The 19,428-nt window shown below is 39.0% G+C and overlaps 1 protein-coding gene across 1 annotated transcript in view; it reads left to right on the top strand.

Annotated features, from left to right (window-relative positions):
• Positions 1–19,428, top strand: part of SRBD1 (S1 RNA binding domain 1) — a 410,508-nt gene that overhangs the window by 27,623 nt on the left and 363,457 nt on the right. The window contains exons 4-6 of the mRNA XM_042781471.1: positions 8,914–9,080; positions 10,787–10,904; positions 12,528–12,666. Of these exons, the coding sequence (XP_042637405.1) occupies positions 8,914–9,080; positions 10,787–10,904; positions 12,528–12,666 (424 nt within the window). The remainder of the gene's footprint in view (positions 1–8,913; positions 9,081–10,786; positions 10,905–12,527; positions 12,667–19,428) is intronic.

The following is a 19,428-nucleotide window of genomic DNA, read 5'->3' as shown; positions in this document are numbered from 1 at the left end:
TTGAACCACCAGCCTTCTGGTTAGCAGTCAAGTGCTTTAGCCACTATGCTACCAGAGCTCCTCTGTAGCAGTATAGTATATTTTAAAGTCAGGATGTGTTAGTCTTCTTACTTTGTTATTCTCTTTCAGTATTGCTTTAAGCTATTTGAGGCCTTTTGTCATCCCATATAGAGTTGAAGATCAGTATCTCCATTTTTGTAAAGAAGGATGTTGGGATTTTGATTGTGATTTTAATTGTGTTGAATCTATAGATCATTTTGGGTATTACTGATATCTTAACAGTATTAAGTCTTCCAGTCCATGAACTTATAACATCTTTCAATTTATTTAAGTCTTCTTTATTCTCTTTCAGCAATGTTTTATAATTTTTCTTGTATAAGTCCTTCATGTGCATGGTTAAATTTTTTTCCTGGGTATTTTATTCTGTTAGATGCTATTGTAAATGGAACTGTGTTTCCCTAATTTCCCTTTCAGATTTCTCATTGCTAGTGTGTAGAAGCCCAACTGTTTTTTGTTTCCTTTATATACTGCAATTGTGCTAAATTCTTCTATTAATTGTAGAAGTTTTCTTGCAGATTCTTAGATGTTTTCTATATATAAGATCATATTATCTATGAATGGAGATAATTTTACTTCTTTTCTAGTCTTTTTTGTTGTTAGGTGCAGTTGAGTTGTCTCCAACTCACAGTGACCTTATGTACAACAGAATGAAACACTGCCTGGTCCTGTGCCAGCCTCACATCCTTGCTATACCTGAGCCCATCATTGTAGCCACTGTGTCAGTCCGTCTCATTGAGGGCCTTCCCCTTCTTCAGTTACCCTTCACTTTACCAAGCATGATATCCTTCTCCAGGGAATGGTCCCTTCTAATAACATGACCAAGTAGGTGAGACAAAGTCTGGCATTTTGTTGTACTGTGGTGGCTTGTGTGTTGCTGTGAGGCTGGAGGCTATGCCAGCAGTATTTCAGATACAGCAGTGTCACCCGTGGTGGACAGGTTTCAGCAGAGCTTCCAGACTAAGACAGACTTGGAAGAAAGAAGGAGTTGTTCACTTCTCAAAGAATGGATCAGTGAAAACCTTATGTGTAGCAGTGAAACACTGTCTGATAATTACTGGAAAACTTTATGAATAGCTCTGAAATATTATCTGACGCAGTGCTGGAAGATGAGCCCTTCAGATGGGAAGGTGCTCAAAATACGACTGGGAATAGCTGCCTCCACAGAGTAGAGCTGACCTTAATGATGTGGATGGAATAAAGCTTTAGGGACCTCCATTTGCTGATGTGGCACGACTCAAAATGGGAAGAAACAATTGCAAACATCTGTTAATAATCGGAACATGGAATGTACAAAGTATGAATCTAGGAAAATTGGAAGTTGTCAAAAATGAAATGGAAGATTCAGTTGCATGAAGATCAATATCCTAGGCATTGTTGTTGTTGTTGTTGTTGTTTGCTGTCGAGTCGGCCCGACTCATAGAGACCCCTCCTTGGGTTTCCGAGGCAGTATCACTACGGAAGTAGGATTGCCCAACCTTCCTTCCGAGGAGTGGCTGGTGGGTTTGAACCGCCAGCCTTCTGGTTAGCAGTCAAGTGCTTTTAGCCACTATGCTACCAGAAATCCTAGGCATTAGTGAGCTGAAATGGATAGGTTTTGGCCATTTTGAATCAGACAACCATATGATCTTCTATGCCAGGAGTGACAAATTGAAGAGGAGTGGTGTGGCATTCATCATCACAAAGAGTGCTTCCAGATCTATTCTGAAGTACAGCACTGTCAGTGATAGGATAATATCCATACCCATACAAGGAAGACCAGTTAATACTACTACTATTCAAATCTATGCAGCAACTACTAAAGCTGAGGATGAAGAAATTGAAGATTTTGTCAACTTCTGCAGTATGAAATTGACCAAACATGTGATCAAGATGTGTTATCACTGGTGATTGGAATGCACAAGTTGGAAACAAAGAATTATCACCAGTAGTTGGAAAATATGGTCTTGGTGATAGAAATAATTCTGGAGATCGCATGATAGAATTTCACAAGACCAACGACTTATTCATTGCAGATACCTTTTTTCAACAACACAAACAACAGCTGTGCACGTGGACAGGAATCAGATCAACTTTTCTAGTCTGGATGGTGTCAAAAGAGATCCTGATTGTTTCAGAACTTCAGGTTTTTTTTGAAATGGGAATAATCTATTGTCTTTTTAGAAGATATTCTGAAGTTACTTCTGAAGGGATCGTATTTTCCGTGTTTCTATCATGGATGTCCTTTTCTCCCTCCTTTTCATCATGATCTGAGTTATGATTTTGCATACGAATTCCTTTAGCTATTATAAGGGTAAAGGAGCTCTGCTGGTTCAGTGCCTAAGGCACTTGACTGCTAACCAGAAGGCTGGTGGTTACAACCCACCAGCCACTCCCCGGAAGGAAGATTGGGCAATCTACTTCCGTAGTGATACTGCCTCGGAAACCCAAGGAGGGGTCACTATCAGTTGAATCTACTTGAGGGCAGTGAGTTTGTTTTGGTTTATTGCTTTGGCCAGGACTTCTTATACAATATTTAATAGAAGTGATGAGATCAATCTTGTTTCTGAGTTTAAGGGAAGATAGCTCTTGGTCTTTCTCCATTAAATATTATGTTGGCTGTTGGCTTTTCATGTATGCTTTGAATCATATTGAGGAATTTTTCTTTTATTCCATTCTTCATGGTTTTCATCAAGAAATAATTTTGGATTTTATCAAATGCTTTTTCTGCATCTATAGAGATGATCGTGTGGTTCTTTTCCTTTGTTCTGTTGATGTAGTGTATTATGTTGATTGATTTTCTGATGTTAAACCATCCGTGCATTCCTGGAATAAATCCCACTTGATCATGGTGTATGATTCTTTTAATATACTATTGTATTATGTTTGCTGGTATTTTTATATCTGTAGTAATTAGAGAGATTGACCTGTAGTTTTCTTAATGATGACTTTGTCTGATTTTGGTATCAGGGTTATGTTTGCTTTATAGAAAAATTAGGGATATTCATTCTTTATCTATCTTTTGGAAAAGTTTAAACAGTGTTAGTGTCAGTTCTTCTCTAAATGTTTGGTAGAATTACCCAGTGAAATCATCTGGTCTGGGAGGTTGGGAGGTTATGTAGTATATTTTGAAGTGTGAAGTTTCCTGCTTAGTTTTTTGTTTTCAGAATTGCTGTTCAGGTCCTCTTACCTTTGCATATAAAATTAGAAATTGTTTTTTCCATTTCTGTAAAAGATGCTATTGAAATTTTGATCAGGATTGCATTGAATGTATAGATTGCTTTTGGGGGGGCACTGACATTTTCACAATATTAAGTCTTCCATTCCATGAGCACACAATGTCTTTCCATTTATTTAGATTTGTTTCAGTTTAGTTGCTCACAGCAGTATTTTATTGTTTTTATTTTATAAGTTCTTTATATCTCTGATTAGGTTTATTCCTAATTTTAACAATTCTTTTAGATGCTATTGTAAATTCATTTATTTTCTCCTTGATTTCCTTACCAGATTTCTCTTTGTTGATGTAAATAAATCCAGCTGATTTTTGACTGTTGAATTTGTACCCTTCACATTTGCTGAATTCTTCTACTAATTTTAGATGCTTTCTTGTGATGTTTTTAATATATAGGGTCATGTTGTCTGCAAATAAATGTAGTTCTACTTCTTCCTATGTGCTTTAGATACCTTTTTGCCAAAGGGGCAAGGTGACCACATCTTCTGACCTCCGCTAACCCCACAAGAGGAAGACAGAATCACCATCAGTAGCCCAAGGCCTATTCCTACTAGGCCAGACATGCTGCCTCCCTCCAGCCCTTTCACCAGTTGTTCTTCCTGCAGCACCCACCACCTCTCTTCTGGGTTCAGTGTTCACTGCAGTGGCCACACAGAACTCACAGATTGTGGCGTTTATTAGGGAAGTAACAGGCTACAATTCAAGTTCAGAAACACACTCAGTCTCTCTCAGATTGCCGTCTCTTAGCTGACACTCTCTCTTAGTTTGTTTCTCAGCAGTATATGTCTCTTTGTGTCTCTCTTAGCAGTGCGTGTCTCCTGGTGTCTCTCTCAGCAGTGTGTGTCTCTTGCATCTCTTTCCCAGCAATGCATGTCTTTTGCGTCTTTCTCTCAGCATTCTGTGTCTCTCATATCTCTCAGCCAGCAGTGAGAGATTCCCTCCTGCCTCTAGGAGGGCTCTTTTTGAGTCTGACAGAGTGGCCAAACTAACCAATCCCAACGTTAGAATTTTATACACCTGAGAGAGATTGCTTTGTGCCACTCTCAGCAGAAATACCCTCGGTGGGTAACTTTAATAATCAGGAGCTACTCAGTTGCTCACGGCAAATTCCACCGTGGAGTTTACAAAGACTGTGTCTAGAAAATCCATATTATGTAATTTCCTACACTGCAAACCATCCCTGGATTTTCTAGCCATTATCCCATTTATATTTCAAAAATAAACATCCCCTTCATCTTCAGGTTAAGAATAACCACACCCATGAAAGTGTGTAAGCCAGCCACTTCATGCTTTTATCTTCCTCCATTTTAGATAGCCAATTCTAATTTGCCCATCCCTATCAAACCAGCCACTCCTCGGAAGGAAGGTTGGGCAATCTACTTCCGTAGTGATACTGCCTTGGAAACCCAAGGAGAGGTCGCTATGATTTGGGGCTGACTTGACAGCACATAACAACAACAACAACAACAACATCAAACCAGTACTCTGAGGAGACAAGCATGTTCTTTTCTCTGGAGAATCTTTATTCTGCTTGGAAACTTTGGGCATCTGCATCCATAAACAAGCCAAGTCCAGCCCAGCACAAGCCATAAAATTGCAGCAACTTAACACCAGCTTACTGTCAAACATCTTCATCTTCGTTTGGTCGGTTTCTGGTCAGCTCAGCCCTGGCCATCCCAGCTAGGGCATGGGTTCCAGCTGCCAAGTTTGGGAGTCACATTCTTCCCTTCACTTCAGACCAGCCAACACCTTCTCTCACATCCTTAGTCCTCAGGGACTACTATTTCAGTGCCCCTAGGCTCATAACTCCTTGTACTTCATACCAGCCATCCCTTCCTCTCATCTGCAGACTCCATGGCCTAGGTCAAAGAATACCAAACTCAGCCTGTTTTTTCATTGGTGCTCTTCCCACATTTCCACTAAGTGGACCCAGCTGGTCACAAACGAGTAGCATACAAGCCTACTACTCACTTGCTTCCTTTAACTTTCAGTCCTGGAAGGAATTTCTGTCATGGACCATGACTTTCCTGCCTTGATGCACAGAAAGCCTAACTGCTTGCTTGAAATGAAAAAAGCCACCCCCCCCCCCAGGTCCTGTCTTCAAATGCAGGTCTTCTTTTCTTGCAGTAGTTTTGGTTGGGTCTTTTCAAATGCAAATATCCTCACTCAGGTTCTGAGTGGGGCTCAGGTGTTCTACCTAAGCTCTCTATAATCTACACACAGGGTTTGAAACAGAAGCCTGTGTTTCTGCTAGGCAAATTCTATTTCCCCTTTTAACATATGCAATCATGTATCAGCTGAAGGCTCTCTGTTACCCATACCCCATAATCATGTCTAAATTCAACTAAGTAAGAGAACATGGAGTATCCAAAGTTGTTGTTGTTGTTGTTGTTGTTAAGTGCCGTCGAGTCATTTCCGACTCATAGCGACCCCATGCACAGCAGAACGAAACACTGCCCGATCCCGCGCCAGCCCCACAATCCCTGCTATACTCGAGCCCATCATCGCAGCCACTGTATCAATCCATCTCCCTGAAGGCCTCCCCCTCTTTCGTCGACCCTCCACCCTACCAAGCATGACATCCTTCTCCAGGGAATGTATCCAAAGTACATTCAGATAAATACATAATCCAAAACAATCCTTTTTAAGACATGCGGTTTCATGCTTTAACCTTGATGATCTTCCCATTCTATGTATATGGCCTTGGGTCTTTGGCTGGGTGTAACCAAAAGCCAGAGCCTCTAGATCAGTTATCTCCTTTAATAGATAACACCAACCAAAGTAACCACCTCATAATCCAAAATTTCACTTCCCAGGCCCCTTCCTTCTTTCTTTTACAAAGTCCAATGCTTCTGTGAGTCTGGAGTCACTGCAACGAATCCTACTGCTTCTGATGTTGTTGTTATGTGCCGTTGAGTCAGACCCGACCCATAGCGACCCCTCCTTGGGTTTCCAGGGCAGTATCACTACGGAAGTAGATTGCCCCATCTTCTTTCCGGGGAGTGGCTGGTGGGTTTGAACTGCCAGCCTTCTAGCAACTGCCAAAGAGGAAAAGAGGCGGCATCTTCTGACCTTCTCTAACCCCACAAGAGGAAGACAGAATCACCATCAATAGCCCAAGGCCTATTACTGCGAGGCCAGATGTGCTGCCTCCCTCCAGCCCTTTCACCAACTGTTCCTCCCACAGCATCCACCACCTCTCTGCTGGATTCAATAATTCGCTACAGTGGCCACACAAAACTCACAGATTATGGGGTTTATTAGGGAAGCAACTGGCTACAATTCAAGTTCAGAAACACACTCAGTCTCTCTCAGCCCGCCATCTCTCAGCTGACAGTCTCTCTCCCAGCAGTGTGTGTCTCTTGGTGTCTTTCTCTCTCTCAGCAGTACATATCTCTTGGTGCCTCTGTCAGCAGGGCATGTCTCTTGCATCTGTCTCTCAGCAGTGTGTGTCTCTCACATATCTCAGCTGGCAGTGAGAGACTCCTTCTGCCTCTAGGAGGGCTCCTTTGCAGCCTGGCAGAGTGGCCAAACTAACCAGTCCCAACATTAGAATTCTGTACACCTGAGAGAGAGCATATTTCCCAGAAGATTGTTTCATGCCACTCTCAACAGAAATACCCCAGGTGGATAACTTTAATAATCAGGAGCTACTCAGTTGCTCATGGCAAATTCCACTACGGAGTTTACAAAGACTCTGGCTAGAAAAGCCATATTATGTAATTTACTAGACTGCACTTTTATTTCTTTTTCTTTCCTTATTGCTCTGGCTAACACTTTCAGTACATTGTTGAATAGAAGTGGTGATAGCAGGCATTCTTGTCTCATTGCATTTGTAAAGGGGAATGCTTGCAGTCTTTCTCCCTCCAGTCTTTCTCCCTCCAGTACAGTGTTGAATGTTGGTTTTTCATTGATGCCCTTAATTATGAGGAATTTCCCTAATAGTAGTCTTATATTTTATCAAGAGTGAGAGTTAGATTTGATAAAAATGTCTTTTCTTGAGCCTATTGTGATCATGTTTTTCTTTTTTCTATTATATAATTAATGCATTAATACATTTTCTAAAGTTGAGCCATCCTGGCATGTCTGGACCAAATACCACTTGGTCATGTTGTATAGTTTTCTTTATATGTTGTTGGATTCTGTTCTGGAGTATTTTTTTGAGAATTTTTGCATCTGTGTTGATGAGGGGTTTTTGTTGTTGTTATGTGCTGTTGAGTCAGACCTGACTCATAGCAACCCCTCCTTGGGTTTCCGAGGCAGTATCACTACGGAAGTAGATTGCCCCATCTTCCTTCCGAGAAGTGGCTGGTGGGTTTGAACCGCCAGCCTTCTGGTTAGCAGTCAAGTGCTTTAGGCACTACGCTACCAGAGCTCCTTGTACATTTTCTTAGACCTATAAATTTTTTTAAAAGAATTAATTATTTTGAATATATTATAAATGTGCATGATACAAAATTTGAAAGAGATAGGAGGTCTTCCTATCTTGACCCTCAGCCAACTAGTTACCCTTTCTGGAAGTAAGCTATGTCACCAGGTTCTATGAATCATTTCATAGCAGTTCATACATAGCTGCTTCATATTTTTAAATGGTTGCATGGTGTTCTGCTATATGGGCATATCCTAATTTATTTACTGATTAGTTTCCCACTGGTAGACTTAATTTTTTTTGATACCTTTACTATGCTAGAAATAGTTCTTTAAAAAAGTCATTATTAATAATATTTCCCAAAGATATGAATTATACAGGATAAGTTCCCAGAAGTAGAATTGCTGGACCAAAGAATTTATTCATTGTGGTTTTGATAGATATTGCCAACTTCCTCGTTTCCAGGGGTTATACTAATGTACTAATGTACTTTCTCACTAACAGTGATCCAAGGTGTCTTTTTCTTGTATTTATGCCAACATAGTGAATAACGAGCTCTTTGACATTTGCTGCCCACCTGAGGGATGAAAAGTATCTCATTGAGCCCTGTAGAATTTGAATGATGTGGAGTGGTCTCTGTTGGATTTTACTGAATTAGTGAAATGATTACTTGACTATTATGATTGTGAATAAATATATATATTTTGTATAGTTTTGTTTTTTCAAACCACAGCAAGTACACCCTCTTCTCATTTATTGACATGGTTAGGTTCCAAAGAGCACACTGTTTGGTAAAAATGGACATTATGTGAAAATGAAGGATGACCACGTCAGATCACAAAATGGAAATGACTGCATCTTTACATAACTACCAGATTATATCTTTACATAATTGCCAGATTTTGTCATTATGTAACTGCCAAATCATGTCATTACATAATGGCCAAATCACATAATTATGTAACTGCCAAACTACTGAGAATCATGGCCCAGCTAAGTAGACGTTTAACCTTAACCATCACAGCCAGTGTTATTCTCATACCTTGGCAGTCATTACTACCAGATGTATGTCATTAATGTGAAAAATAATCAGATAGTAGAGTTTTTACTATTGTGAATGGGAAATATCCGTTAATGAGATAGTAAGTGAAGAGAGGGTGCAGTTTTTGAGTGACTGGAGAAGATGATTTGTTTCTGTCTTTTAAACTATACGTTATACTACAGATAGATGCTTACTATTCAAGATCTTAAATCACTAAGTATCTTTAATTTTCAGGTTTTATCTGAGAGGACTAATATTGAACTTTGGGTTTGTGCCAACATCATTCGTCTCTTTAATGATGATAATACTATTCCCTTCATTATACGTTATCGAAAAGAGCTCATTAATAACCTTGATGCTGATTCCTTGAGAGAGGTTCAACAAACCCTAGAGGAACTGCGGTAAGAAACCTTGGAAGGGATGAACTCTTGGGAAAAAGGGTATGTGAGCCTATGAGGGAAGTGGTGAAGAAATGAGTGATAGTATATTTTGATGGTTCCAGTGTTTTGTTTTCTGGAATTAATTGAAATCTGGATATAATTCACTAATAACAAAGGAAGTGAGCTTCCTTTTACTTATTTAGGTGTATATTGAGTCCCTCTGCTGGTGTGTTTATGCATAGCTTGGGCATTTATCAGCAAAAAGATAGTTTGTAGTGAAAGTGTGTGCCTCCCAGTTTGTCACCTTCTCTCATTGGCATAATTACCAGCAAGAAACTCAGAAAAGCAAATTTTTCAACAACTTGCATAAAATTGTCCTCTTAATGTCCTCCCTAAATGGAGAGTTCTATGCCAGTGTAGTTTGATAGCAAATGTGTATTCCTTTTTTTCCATTCTTTTAAGAGGCATTATAATTCATTTTTAATGAATTGTAGGTTTGTATGTTTTCTCTAGATTAAAAAAAAAAAATCATGCCTCTAAACTGACTGTAATAACTAAGAATTGTACACACCAAAACTATAAAAACTATAGGACTTTAACCATTATTATTCAATAAAAACCAAAACCAACTCATTGCTGTTGAGTTAGATCTGACTCATAGCGACCCCTACTTGGATTTCCGAGGCGGTATCACTACGGAAGTAGATTGCTCAACCTTCCTTCCAAGGAGTGGCTGGTGGGTTTGAACCACCAGCCTTCTGGTTAGCAGTTAAATGTCTTAGGCATTAACCATCAGAGCCTCCTTATTATTCAATAAGGTTTATTAAAACATTGTTCATCATTCATGCGCCTGCCTCCTATATGCCAGGCACTGCATTATTAATGTGTATGTTTTTCAAATATACAACGGATCTAAATAAATTTCATTATAATCTTACCATCAGGCTATCCTAAAAGTACTAAAAGTTATTTTTATCAGTGTAATAAACTTCCAGGATGCCTGGGTGGAACACATCGTTAAAAAGGTTGGTGGCTGGAAATCTACCCAGAGGCACCTGGGAAGACAGGCCTGGCAACCAGCTTCTGAAAACCCTATAGAGTGGTTCTACTATCCCCACATGGGGCCATCATGAGTCAGAATCTACCTGCAGCAACTGACAACAAAGATGCAGTGAGAAGAATACAGCATCACTTGTATAACATTCCTGCTAAAGATGCACAGTGTGAGTCTAATTGTGAGGAAACCTCAGATAAACTCAAACTGTGGGACATTCTACAGAGTAACTAACCTATAACTTTTCAAAGTATCCAGATCTTGAAAATCAAGGAGAGATTGAAATAGTATTTCAGCTTGAAGGAGACTATAGACACATGCCAACTAATCCATGATTCTGAATGCACAATCCATGATTCTCAAATGAATTGACTGTAAAAGAACATTATTGAGATAGTTGGTGAAATTTGAATGAGCTCTGAGAATTAGATGGTAGTAATATATCAGTATTAATTACCTGATTTTGGTGGTTATATTATATTATGTAACAATGTTCTCATATAGGAAACAGGCAGTAAAGTTTTTGGGGATGATGGTAATTTATTCTCAAATGATTCAGAGAAAGAAAAAGTTCTTTTTACTTAACCTGCAACTTTCTCTAAGTTTGAGATAGTTTCAAAAAGAAAGTTTTGACATATTGATCTTATATATATTATAAATTTTTCTTTTTCAGGGCTGTTGCAAAAAAAGTTCATAGTACCATCCAGAAAATTAAGAAGGATGGGAAGATGTCTGAGTGCCTGTTAAACGCCTTGCTGAACTGTAAAACTTTTGAAGAAGTAGAACATGTGGTAAAGAACCCTTTTTTTTAATCTTTTAATATAATATTTGAATATATTATGGTTTGGGTCTTTTCATAGTTAAAGAAGACTTGGAAATAAAAATCTGTAATTATCAGTTATAATTATTTAATTCAACAAAATATTCTTTATTAAATACATACTTCTTTTGTGCTTTTTTTGTTGTACGTTTACAAAGGTGAATAATACATAGTTCTTGTTTTCAGGCAATTCCCAGTTGAATAGGGAAAAGTAGGTTATACAAGTGGGAAGCATATGGAGAGGACTAGCTGGAGACCTAGGTGTGGACATGTTTAGCATGTCGTTAGTGTTTGAAACCATGAAAATGAAGGAACTCACTCATGGAGTTTGTAGGTGAGCCGGTTAGGATAGACCATTGGAGAACACCACCTTTTGAAGTATGAGCAGAGGAAGGATAGGCCTAAGAAGGAAACATAGAATGGGGAGAGAAGTATGAGGAGAATAAGGTGATGATGTTACTTTGGAAAGCTAGAGGGAGAGTTTCAGAAGAAGGCGTTTGGGTTTTGAAAATTGCTAACATGGAGATTTAAGTCTATCCAGAGGACTTTCAAGAAAGGCCTGGTGATTTAGTTCAACTGATGAACACCCCGTGGAGCATAGTTTTACTCTGATACACATGGAGTAACCATGAGTTGCAGTCAGCTCCACAGCTTCTGGCTAATGGTCATTCATTAGATAATTAAATGCAGCATTGAGGTTTGGTAAGGTAAAAACTGGAACCAAACCCACTGTCATTGAATTGATTCTGCTCCTCACCAACCTATAGGACAGAATAGAACTGTCTCATAGGGTTTCCAAAGCTGTAAATCTTTATGGAAGCAGGCTGCCTCATCTTTCTCCCATGGAAAAACCGGTGGGTTTAAACCACTGACCTTGTAGTTAGCACCTGAATGCTTTAACCACTGTACCACTAGAGCTCCTTTTGGTAAGATAAGGCTTGGAAAATGTATATTTGGTAGTTAGTGGATCATCTTTGTGATAGCACTTTCAGCAATATATGTGGAATAGATGGCAGTGTGTTGAGGATTAAATGTAGGTTAAGTGGAGGCATTGAGTGTTGACTGCTTTTAGATGAGTTTGGTTGAAGGGAGGTCTGAGCTTTGCAGTCCAGGCAGTGGGTTTTTAAGATGAGGGAAACCAAGCAAATAATTAATTTTAAGCATATAGAAAATTATAAAAGATAAGATAAGGAACATCCGTGTTACAGTAAGAGCTTTTTTTTTTTTTTTTAAAATCTAATTAGCAACTAAAAACACAACAACTGTTAAGAACAAAAACAAACCAAACTCACTGCCATTGAGTCGATTTTTGCTCATAGCGACACCTCCTTGGGTTTCCAAGGTGGTATCACTACAGAAGTAGATTGCCTTGTCTTCCTTCTGAGCAGTGGCTGGTGGGTTTGAACCGCCAGACTTCTGGTTAGTAGTCAAATGCCTTAGGCCCTATGCTACCAGAAATTTCTGAAGGAAGAAGATATGGTTGAGAAAAGCATGCCTTAGCATTCACAACATGTCTTGTAATTTTGTATTATAATTTTAACTTTTAATTTTTAAAACTGAATGTTGTAGTGTGTTTTCTGACCTTTCTTTCTAGTCTGCCCCATATAAAACTGGGAGCAAAGGCACCAAAGCCCAAAGAGCAAAACAACTGGGATTAGAAGGAGCAGCCAGGACACTGCTTGAGAATCCAGGGGCACTCAATCTGCTATCTTACATGAAACCCAATATGAAAGGTACTGGCTTTACTGAAAGAGGTAGAGGGCCCCCCCTTGCTCTCTTTTTTTCTTTTTCTTTTTTTAAAAAATGCATTTTATTGAAATATAATTTATGTACAGTGAAATACACAAAACTAAAGTGACATGGGTCAATACAATTTTTTTTTTTTCAGTGTTCCCTCCCCTCCCCTCCAGCCCCTGGCAACCAACAAAGAAAGTTTCCCTCCATATATAAACCCTTCTTTGACCCTCCACATCAACAAACTAATACTATATTTGTCCTTCTGTGATTGACTTATTTCACTCAGCATAATGTCCTCTAGGTTCATCCATATTATGTGGTATTTTGCAGACTCTACCTTATTTAGTGCTGCATAGCATTCCAGTATGTGTATGTATCATAGTGTGGTCATCCAGTCTTCTGCTGATGGGCACGTAGGTTGTTTCCATCTTTTGCTATTGTAAATAGTGCTGTGATGAACACAAGCATGCATATATCTGTTCCTATCCTGCCTCTCACCTCCCTAGGATGTATACCTAGTAATAGGATTGCTGGGTCAAATGGTATCTCCAATTCCAACTTTCTAAGGAATTGCCATATTGCTTTCCACAGTGGTTGTCATACAAGTGGTGTATGAGAGTCCAAATCTCTCCACATCCCCACTGTTGTTGTTACGTGCCGTTGAGTCAAACCCAACTCATAGCGACCCCTCCTTGGGTTTCCGAGGCAGTATCACTACGGAAGTAGGATTGCCCAACCTTCCTTCCTGGTGGGTTTGAACCGCCAGCCGTCTGGTTAGCAGGCAAGTGTCTTAGCCACTATGCTACCAGAGCTCCCACATAGCATTTGTTATTTTCTGTCTCATTGAACCTTGCCATCAGTGCTGGGGTGAGACAATATATCTCATTGTTATTTTGATTTACATCTCTCTGATGGCCAGTGATTGTGAGCATCTTTTCATTTATTAGCTGACCACCTGAATATCCTCTTTGGTGTAGTGTCTATTCATGTCTTCTGCCCATTTTTCAGTTGGGTTGTTAATTACTTTGATGTTGAGGTGTTGGAGTTTTCCATCAAACTTAGAGAAGTCCCTTGCCAGATAAGTAATTATCAGCAAATAGGAATTTGTGGCTGTCATTTTTGTCATGTGCTTTTTCATTGTATCGATTTCTTCCATATAGTTTTCTATGCTGAGCTTGTTTTGTTTGTGAATCATGTTATCACTTCCTTCATTGCAATTGTTTTAGTATTTGCTGAATATTTATGCTGTTCCTCTTTTTGATTTTGATGTGAAGGTTTATCATTTTTCTTTGAGGTTACCCTGTAATTTATAGTTTTCTTGTCAAGTTTAGAACAGTCCATTCCATCTTACAGTTGTCTTGACTTCCCTACCACGTAGAAGTTTTGTAATGACACAATTTTTTCCCTCTTTTTGGTTTGTAGTTGTCCTGATTTGTTGGTTGGTGTCTCTGGTTCTCTGTTTACAATCTTGTAGGCTTATTACTTTGGATACTTCCATAGCTGGGTTGGTTTCTGGGTTATATCATCATGTGTGTTAATGGTCAGTTGTTGTGGGTTGTTGTTGCTTCTCTGTCCGAAGGGCTCCTTTGAGCATCTCTTGTAAGGTTGGTCTGGTTTTAACAAATTCCCTTAATTTCTGCTTATCTGGAAATGTCCTAATTTCACCATCATATTTGAAGGACAGTTTTGCTCGGAACATAACTCTTGGTTGGAAATTTTTCTCTTTCAGTGTTTTATATATACCATCCCACTCTCTTCTTTCCTGCATGGTTTCTGTCGAGAAATCCAAGCTTAGTCTTATTGGTTGCCCCTGTAGGTAACTTTTTGTTTTTCCTGTGCTGCTCTCATGATTCTTTCTTTGTCTTTGGTTTTGGTGAGTTTGATGATGATATGTCTTGGTGTTTTTCTTTTGGGGCCTATCCTGTTTGGGGTTCGTTGGACTTCCTGAGTGGATATATTCTCATCTTTCATCATATCAGGGAAGTTCTCCTCCAACAAATCTTGGACAGTTTTCTCGGTGGTTTTCTTTTTCTCTTCCTGTTCTGGAATTCCAATGACACGTAGGTTATTCCTTTTGATGGTATCCCACATGAACCTTAGGCTTTCTTGATTTTGTTTTGGTCTTTTTTCTGATTGATCTCTTTCCAAAGAAGTATTCAGGTATTAGTCTTCAATCTCATTAATTCTGCCTTCCATTGCATCAGTTCTACTCCTTTGCCCTTTCAATGTGTTATCTGTTTCTGACAATTTCATATTAATCTTCTGGATTTCTATTTGTAGATTTAGAATCATTTCTAATTTTTCATTTATCTTGTCATTTTGTTCTTGTATTTTCTTCCATAATTCTTCTAGGATTTTTTCTGTGTTTTCCTTGGTCTGTCTCTCAATCCTTTTAAGGTTCCTAAATATAATTCTTTTGAATTCCTTATCAGGGAGTTCCTCAGGGATGCAGTGTCTTCCTCAGGGATGTGTTTTGGATCTGTATCCTGGTTCCTTGTTTCTCCTGATTTATCTTGCTTCTTTGTGTGGACTGTGATGCTCTGTTGCCTCCGAGGCATTGTGATGTTTTTGTGTTTATATTTAATTGGTGATTATATGTTGGAGTGACTTGCCCACAATTTTCGTTTTGTTTTGTTTGTATGTTATCTAAACAGGCAGAGTACTGTGCTATGCTCCTCTATTCACTAGTTGACAGCACTTATACACTCACCACCTGTCTCCTTTCCTGTTGTCAGCCTCTCGTATGTCCTTGCCAACCCTGGCAAATAGAGCCTGTTCTTAGGTCCCTGGAATCTGAATGAGAATGCTATCGCTTTAAAATCCAAAATGGTTGCCACTTGTAAACATTCAAAATAGCTGTGTCCTCGGTCACTTTAAATATCCAAAATGGCCACTGCTTGTAAACATTCAAAATGGCTGCCATGTGTAAACAACCAAAATGGCTGCACCTTCTGGACAGCAGAAACTCCACAGCTCAGGTTGTCTCCCTCCTTGCTGTTTCCCTTCCTAGTCACAGGCCACCAGAGCAGTTGTCCTGGTAGCCCTTAGTGACCGGGAGTGATCTTTAGGTCAATTCTCAGGTCCCAACATTACTTGGAAATATTCAGGCTGTTGGTCTCATCAGAGTAGCTGACAGTCCTCAGCTCCGACTGTCTCTGTACTCGCTGTTTTCGTTCAGATTTTTCCACTAATTGGTGCCTAATCCACTTCTATATAGTTCCTTTTAAAGCTCAGGGTTCCAGGATTATCTTCTGTATCTCTGTCAATTGGTTTTTCTTTTCTTTGTTGAAGAGGGTCTATGTTGCTTGTCTGCCTATTCCTCCATCTTACCGGAAGTCCGTTCTCTTTCTTCTTATGGTGAAATTTTGTGTTCAAAAATTATGTTCAGTAAGTAATGACTATTAGAAAAGAATATTATAACATATAAAAAATAAACATTTCCAGTCAATTAAATCCCAGTGTACTCCATTTTGCTATTGTTTTCTCTTTTTTGTATTCATTTGCAAGTGCTTTTAAGATAGTCGTTATCAGTTATATGTATTGCAGATATCTTCTCCCAGTTCTAACTAGTCTTTTCATTTTCGTAATGCTATTGGTTGGTAGATAGTAGATTTTAGTTTTATTATAGTTAATTTGTTATTCTTTTCAATTAAAATTTATTTTAAAGATAATTATTTTTTTCTTTTTAAAGAAATTCCTTTATATCCCAAGGTTGTAAAGATTCTTCTTTATTGTCTTTTAAAGGCTTTATTTTATCTGCAGAAAGTTATTTAACTCTGATGTGCGTGAAGTATAAAGTAAAGCCCTATACCCATACTTTCACTCTCCAGGAGTATAGTGTTTGTCTTTCTCTGAAGTTTACTTCCAAGTGAAAGATTTCTTAAAAAAACTCAAGGAAAGTAACAACTGATGCATATCACGTTGCATTAGTTTTATTTCAAAATGAGCCTTAGAGTGAGCACTTTCTGAATAAGAGTGGCTTTTTTCTATGTTAGGATTATGAAGGTTGATCCTCTGTTTCTGATCCTTACTCATGCTTGTTTCTTTTAGCCTTGCTTGAGTCAGGGGACTGAAATGTCTGTAGGGGGCAGTCTTTGATAATAAAATCCATGGTTTGTCCATAATATATTTTTGTTTTAAATAATCTAGCAAATGTGAGTTTGTGTTTAAAAAAAAATGAGATTGCGTGTTTAGAAATACAAATATCTGTTCATACACAGATATGCAACTCTTAATATCAGTTTTGAAAAGAGCATTAATGACAAAGAAAAGTAAAATAGAATCATTTGAATTTAGAGATGGATCGAAGTGAATAAAATTTTAATTTGTTTATTTTTTAAGGTGTATTTAGATGTTCAAATGGTTACAACATTTAATGTGATGCATTTATTTGTTTCTCGTGATTTTATTAATTTTCAAACATTTTATTATGATTTAGGTGAAAGTTTACAGAGCAGTGTAGTTTTCTATTTAACAATTCATTTATTGTTATGTGCCGTTGAGTCGGACCCGACTCATAGTGACCCCTCCTTGGGTTTCCGAGGCAGTATCACTACAGAATAGATTGCCCAACCTTCCTTCTGAGGAGTGGCTGGTGTGTTTGAACCACCAGCCTTCTGGTTAGCAGTCAAGTGCCTTAGGCACTATGCTAGCAGAACTCCTTTAACAATTCATATACATTTTTATTTATGGTAATGATTGCAATTCCAACAATAGAATAGGACTCTTCCCACTTCTTCCCTGTGTTTCTGGTTTCTATTAGTCCTTCTCTCCTATCCCTTCTTGGCTTCTGAATTTTTTCCCTGGGCAAATGTTGATCTTTTGATCTTGTATGATTGGTAGTCATAAGGAGTGCATACTTTCCTGGTGTTACTGTTCACCTTATAGGCCTGTCTTTTGTTTTGCTGAAAGTTGAGCCAAGAGGGAGAGTTCAGTTTGAGGCTTAACGGTTGTCTAAGGACATAGTGTCAGGGATTCCACCAGTCTCTATTCAGACAAATAAACCTTTTTTTTTTTATTATTATTTTCAGTTTTGTTCCACATTTTTTCTTCAACTCTGTCCAGGACCTCCTATTGTATTCCCTTTCAGAGCAGCCAATAGTGGTAGCTGGCACCATCTAGTTCTTCTGGTCTCAGGGTTTTAGAGGCTGGGGTTCATGTGGTCCATTAGTCCTTTGGACTAATTGTTTCCATGCATTATTATTATTTTTTTTAAATTGTGACTTGGATAAAAGTTTACAGAACAAACTCATTTTCCATACAGCAGCTCACTTACATGTGGTCTCATGACATAGACTACAATTTACCACAATGCAACAGCTCCCCTCCCACTTCCTTCCCATAGTTACCTTTTCCCTGTGTCCTTCCTTCCCATGCATTCCTGCCCCCTCTGAGCTGTCTCCCTGTCCATACACAGCCCTTCTATTCTCCAAGGATTGAACTCTCCAAGGAATGTATCTACCTAATGTAAATGTTCAGCTCGTATGCCTGTCTTTTGTTTGGCTGGAAGCCACAGGTATAGGTTCAGTTCCAGACCTGAAGGGCAGCTAGAGGCCATAGTCTCAGTGATTCCATCAGGCTCTATCAGACCAGCAAGTGTGGTCCCTATTTTTTTTCCCCCAAATGATTTTGAGTTTTGTTTCACGTTGTTCTTCCAGTCTACAGGATCTCCTACATAGAGTCCCCTCCGAGGGGTTGACAGTGGTAGCCAGGCACCATCTAGTTCTTCTGCTCTCATAGTCATATAGGCAAAGGTTCGCATGATGTACCAGTCCCTTGGACAAATTGTTTCCATGCATCTTTATTTTTCTCCATTCTTCTTTGCTCTGGACGAGGAGAGACCCATCATTGCATATAGATGGCCGCTTGCAAGCTTTTAAGATCCCAGTTGGTGCTTGCCAAAGTAGGATGTGGAACAATGTTTTGTGTATTATGTTGTGCCAATTGAACTTGATGTCCCTTGCGACTATGGTCCTAAGCCCAGAAGTCCAACTGTTCACTCCTTCTGGTTGTGGCCAAGAAGTGACTACAACCTCGTCTCTTGTCACCTGTACTATTTACCTGGGAATTCTTACAGAACATACCAATATACTTGTAGAAACATTGTGTGCCAACCCTATGCGTGGTCTTGGGCACATTCCCCCCTGCACAGACATACCTAATAGTTTACCCTGTCCACCCATCTGTCCACCTGTATATCAGTGTTTTCCTTCACTGACAACACAGTACTGTATGTGCAAAAGGGTTCATCTTCGTTGTCTGTAACTCCCATGTACCTTTCTGCGTCTTCCTCTTCCTCAGTGCCACTGTGTTGATCACTCACGTTTGGTATATTGCCCTTCTCTTCACCCAAATCAATACTTGTCTCTGCCTATCTAACAGTGTTCTTTCTCCTCCCCTCCCAGCCCTGGTAACCAACAAAGAAAATTTCCTTCCATATATAAATCTTTCCTTTACTTTTTACAATAGTGGACTAATACAGTATTTATCCTTCTGTGATTGAATTATTTCACTCAGCATAGTGTCCTCCAAGTTCATCCATGTTATACATTGTTTAGCAGATTCTACATTATTTTTTTAGGGTTGCATAGTATTCCATTGCAAGTATGTACCATAGTTTGGTTATCCATTCTTCAGCTGATGGACGCATAGTTTGTTTCCATCTTTTGGCTATTGTAAATAGTGCTGCGATGAACATGGGTGTGCATATATCTGTTCTTGTCTTGGCTCTCACTTCTTTAGGATATATACCTAGAAAT

Source organism: Orycteropus afer, unplaced genomic scaffold (genome assembly GCF_000298275.1).
Source record: "Orycteropus afer afer isolate SDZICR_OR568_19922 unplaced genomic scaffold, OryAfe1.0 scaffold00124, whole genome shotgun sequence".
NCBI lineage: Eukaryota > Metazoa > Chordata > Mammalia > Tubulidentata > Orycteropodidae > Orycteropus > Orycteropus afer.
The sequence above is the reverse complement of the archived record's forward strand: the minus strand, read 5'-3'. Positions and strand labels throughout refer to the sequence as shown.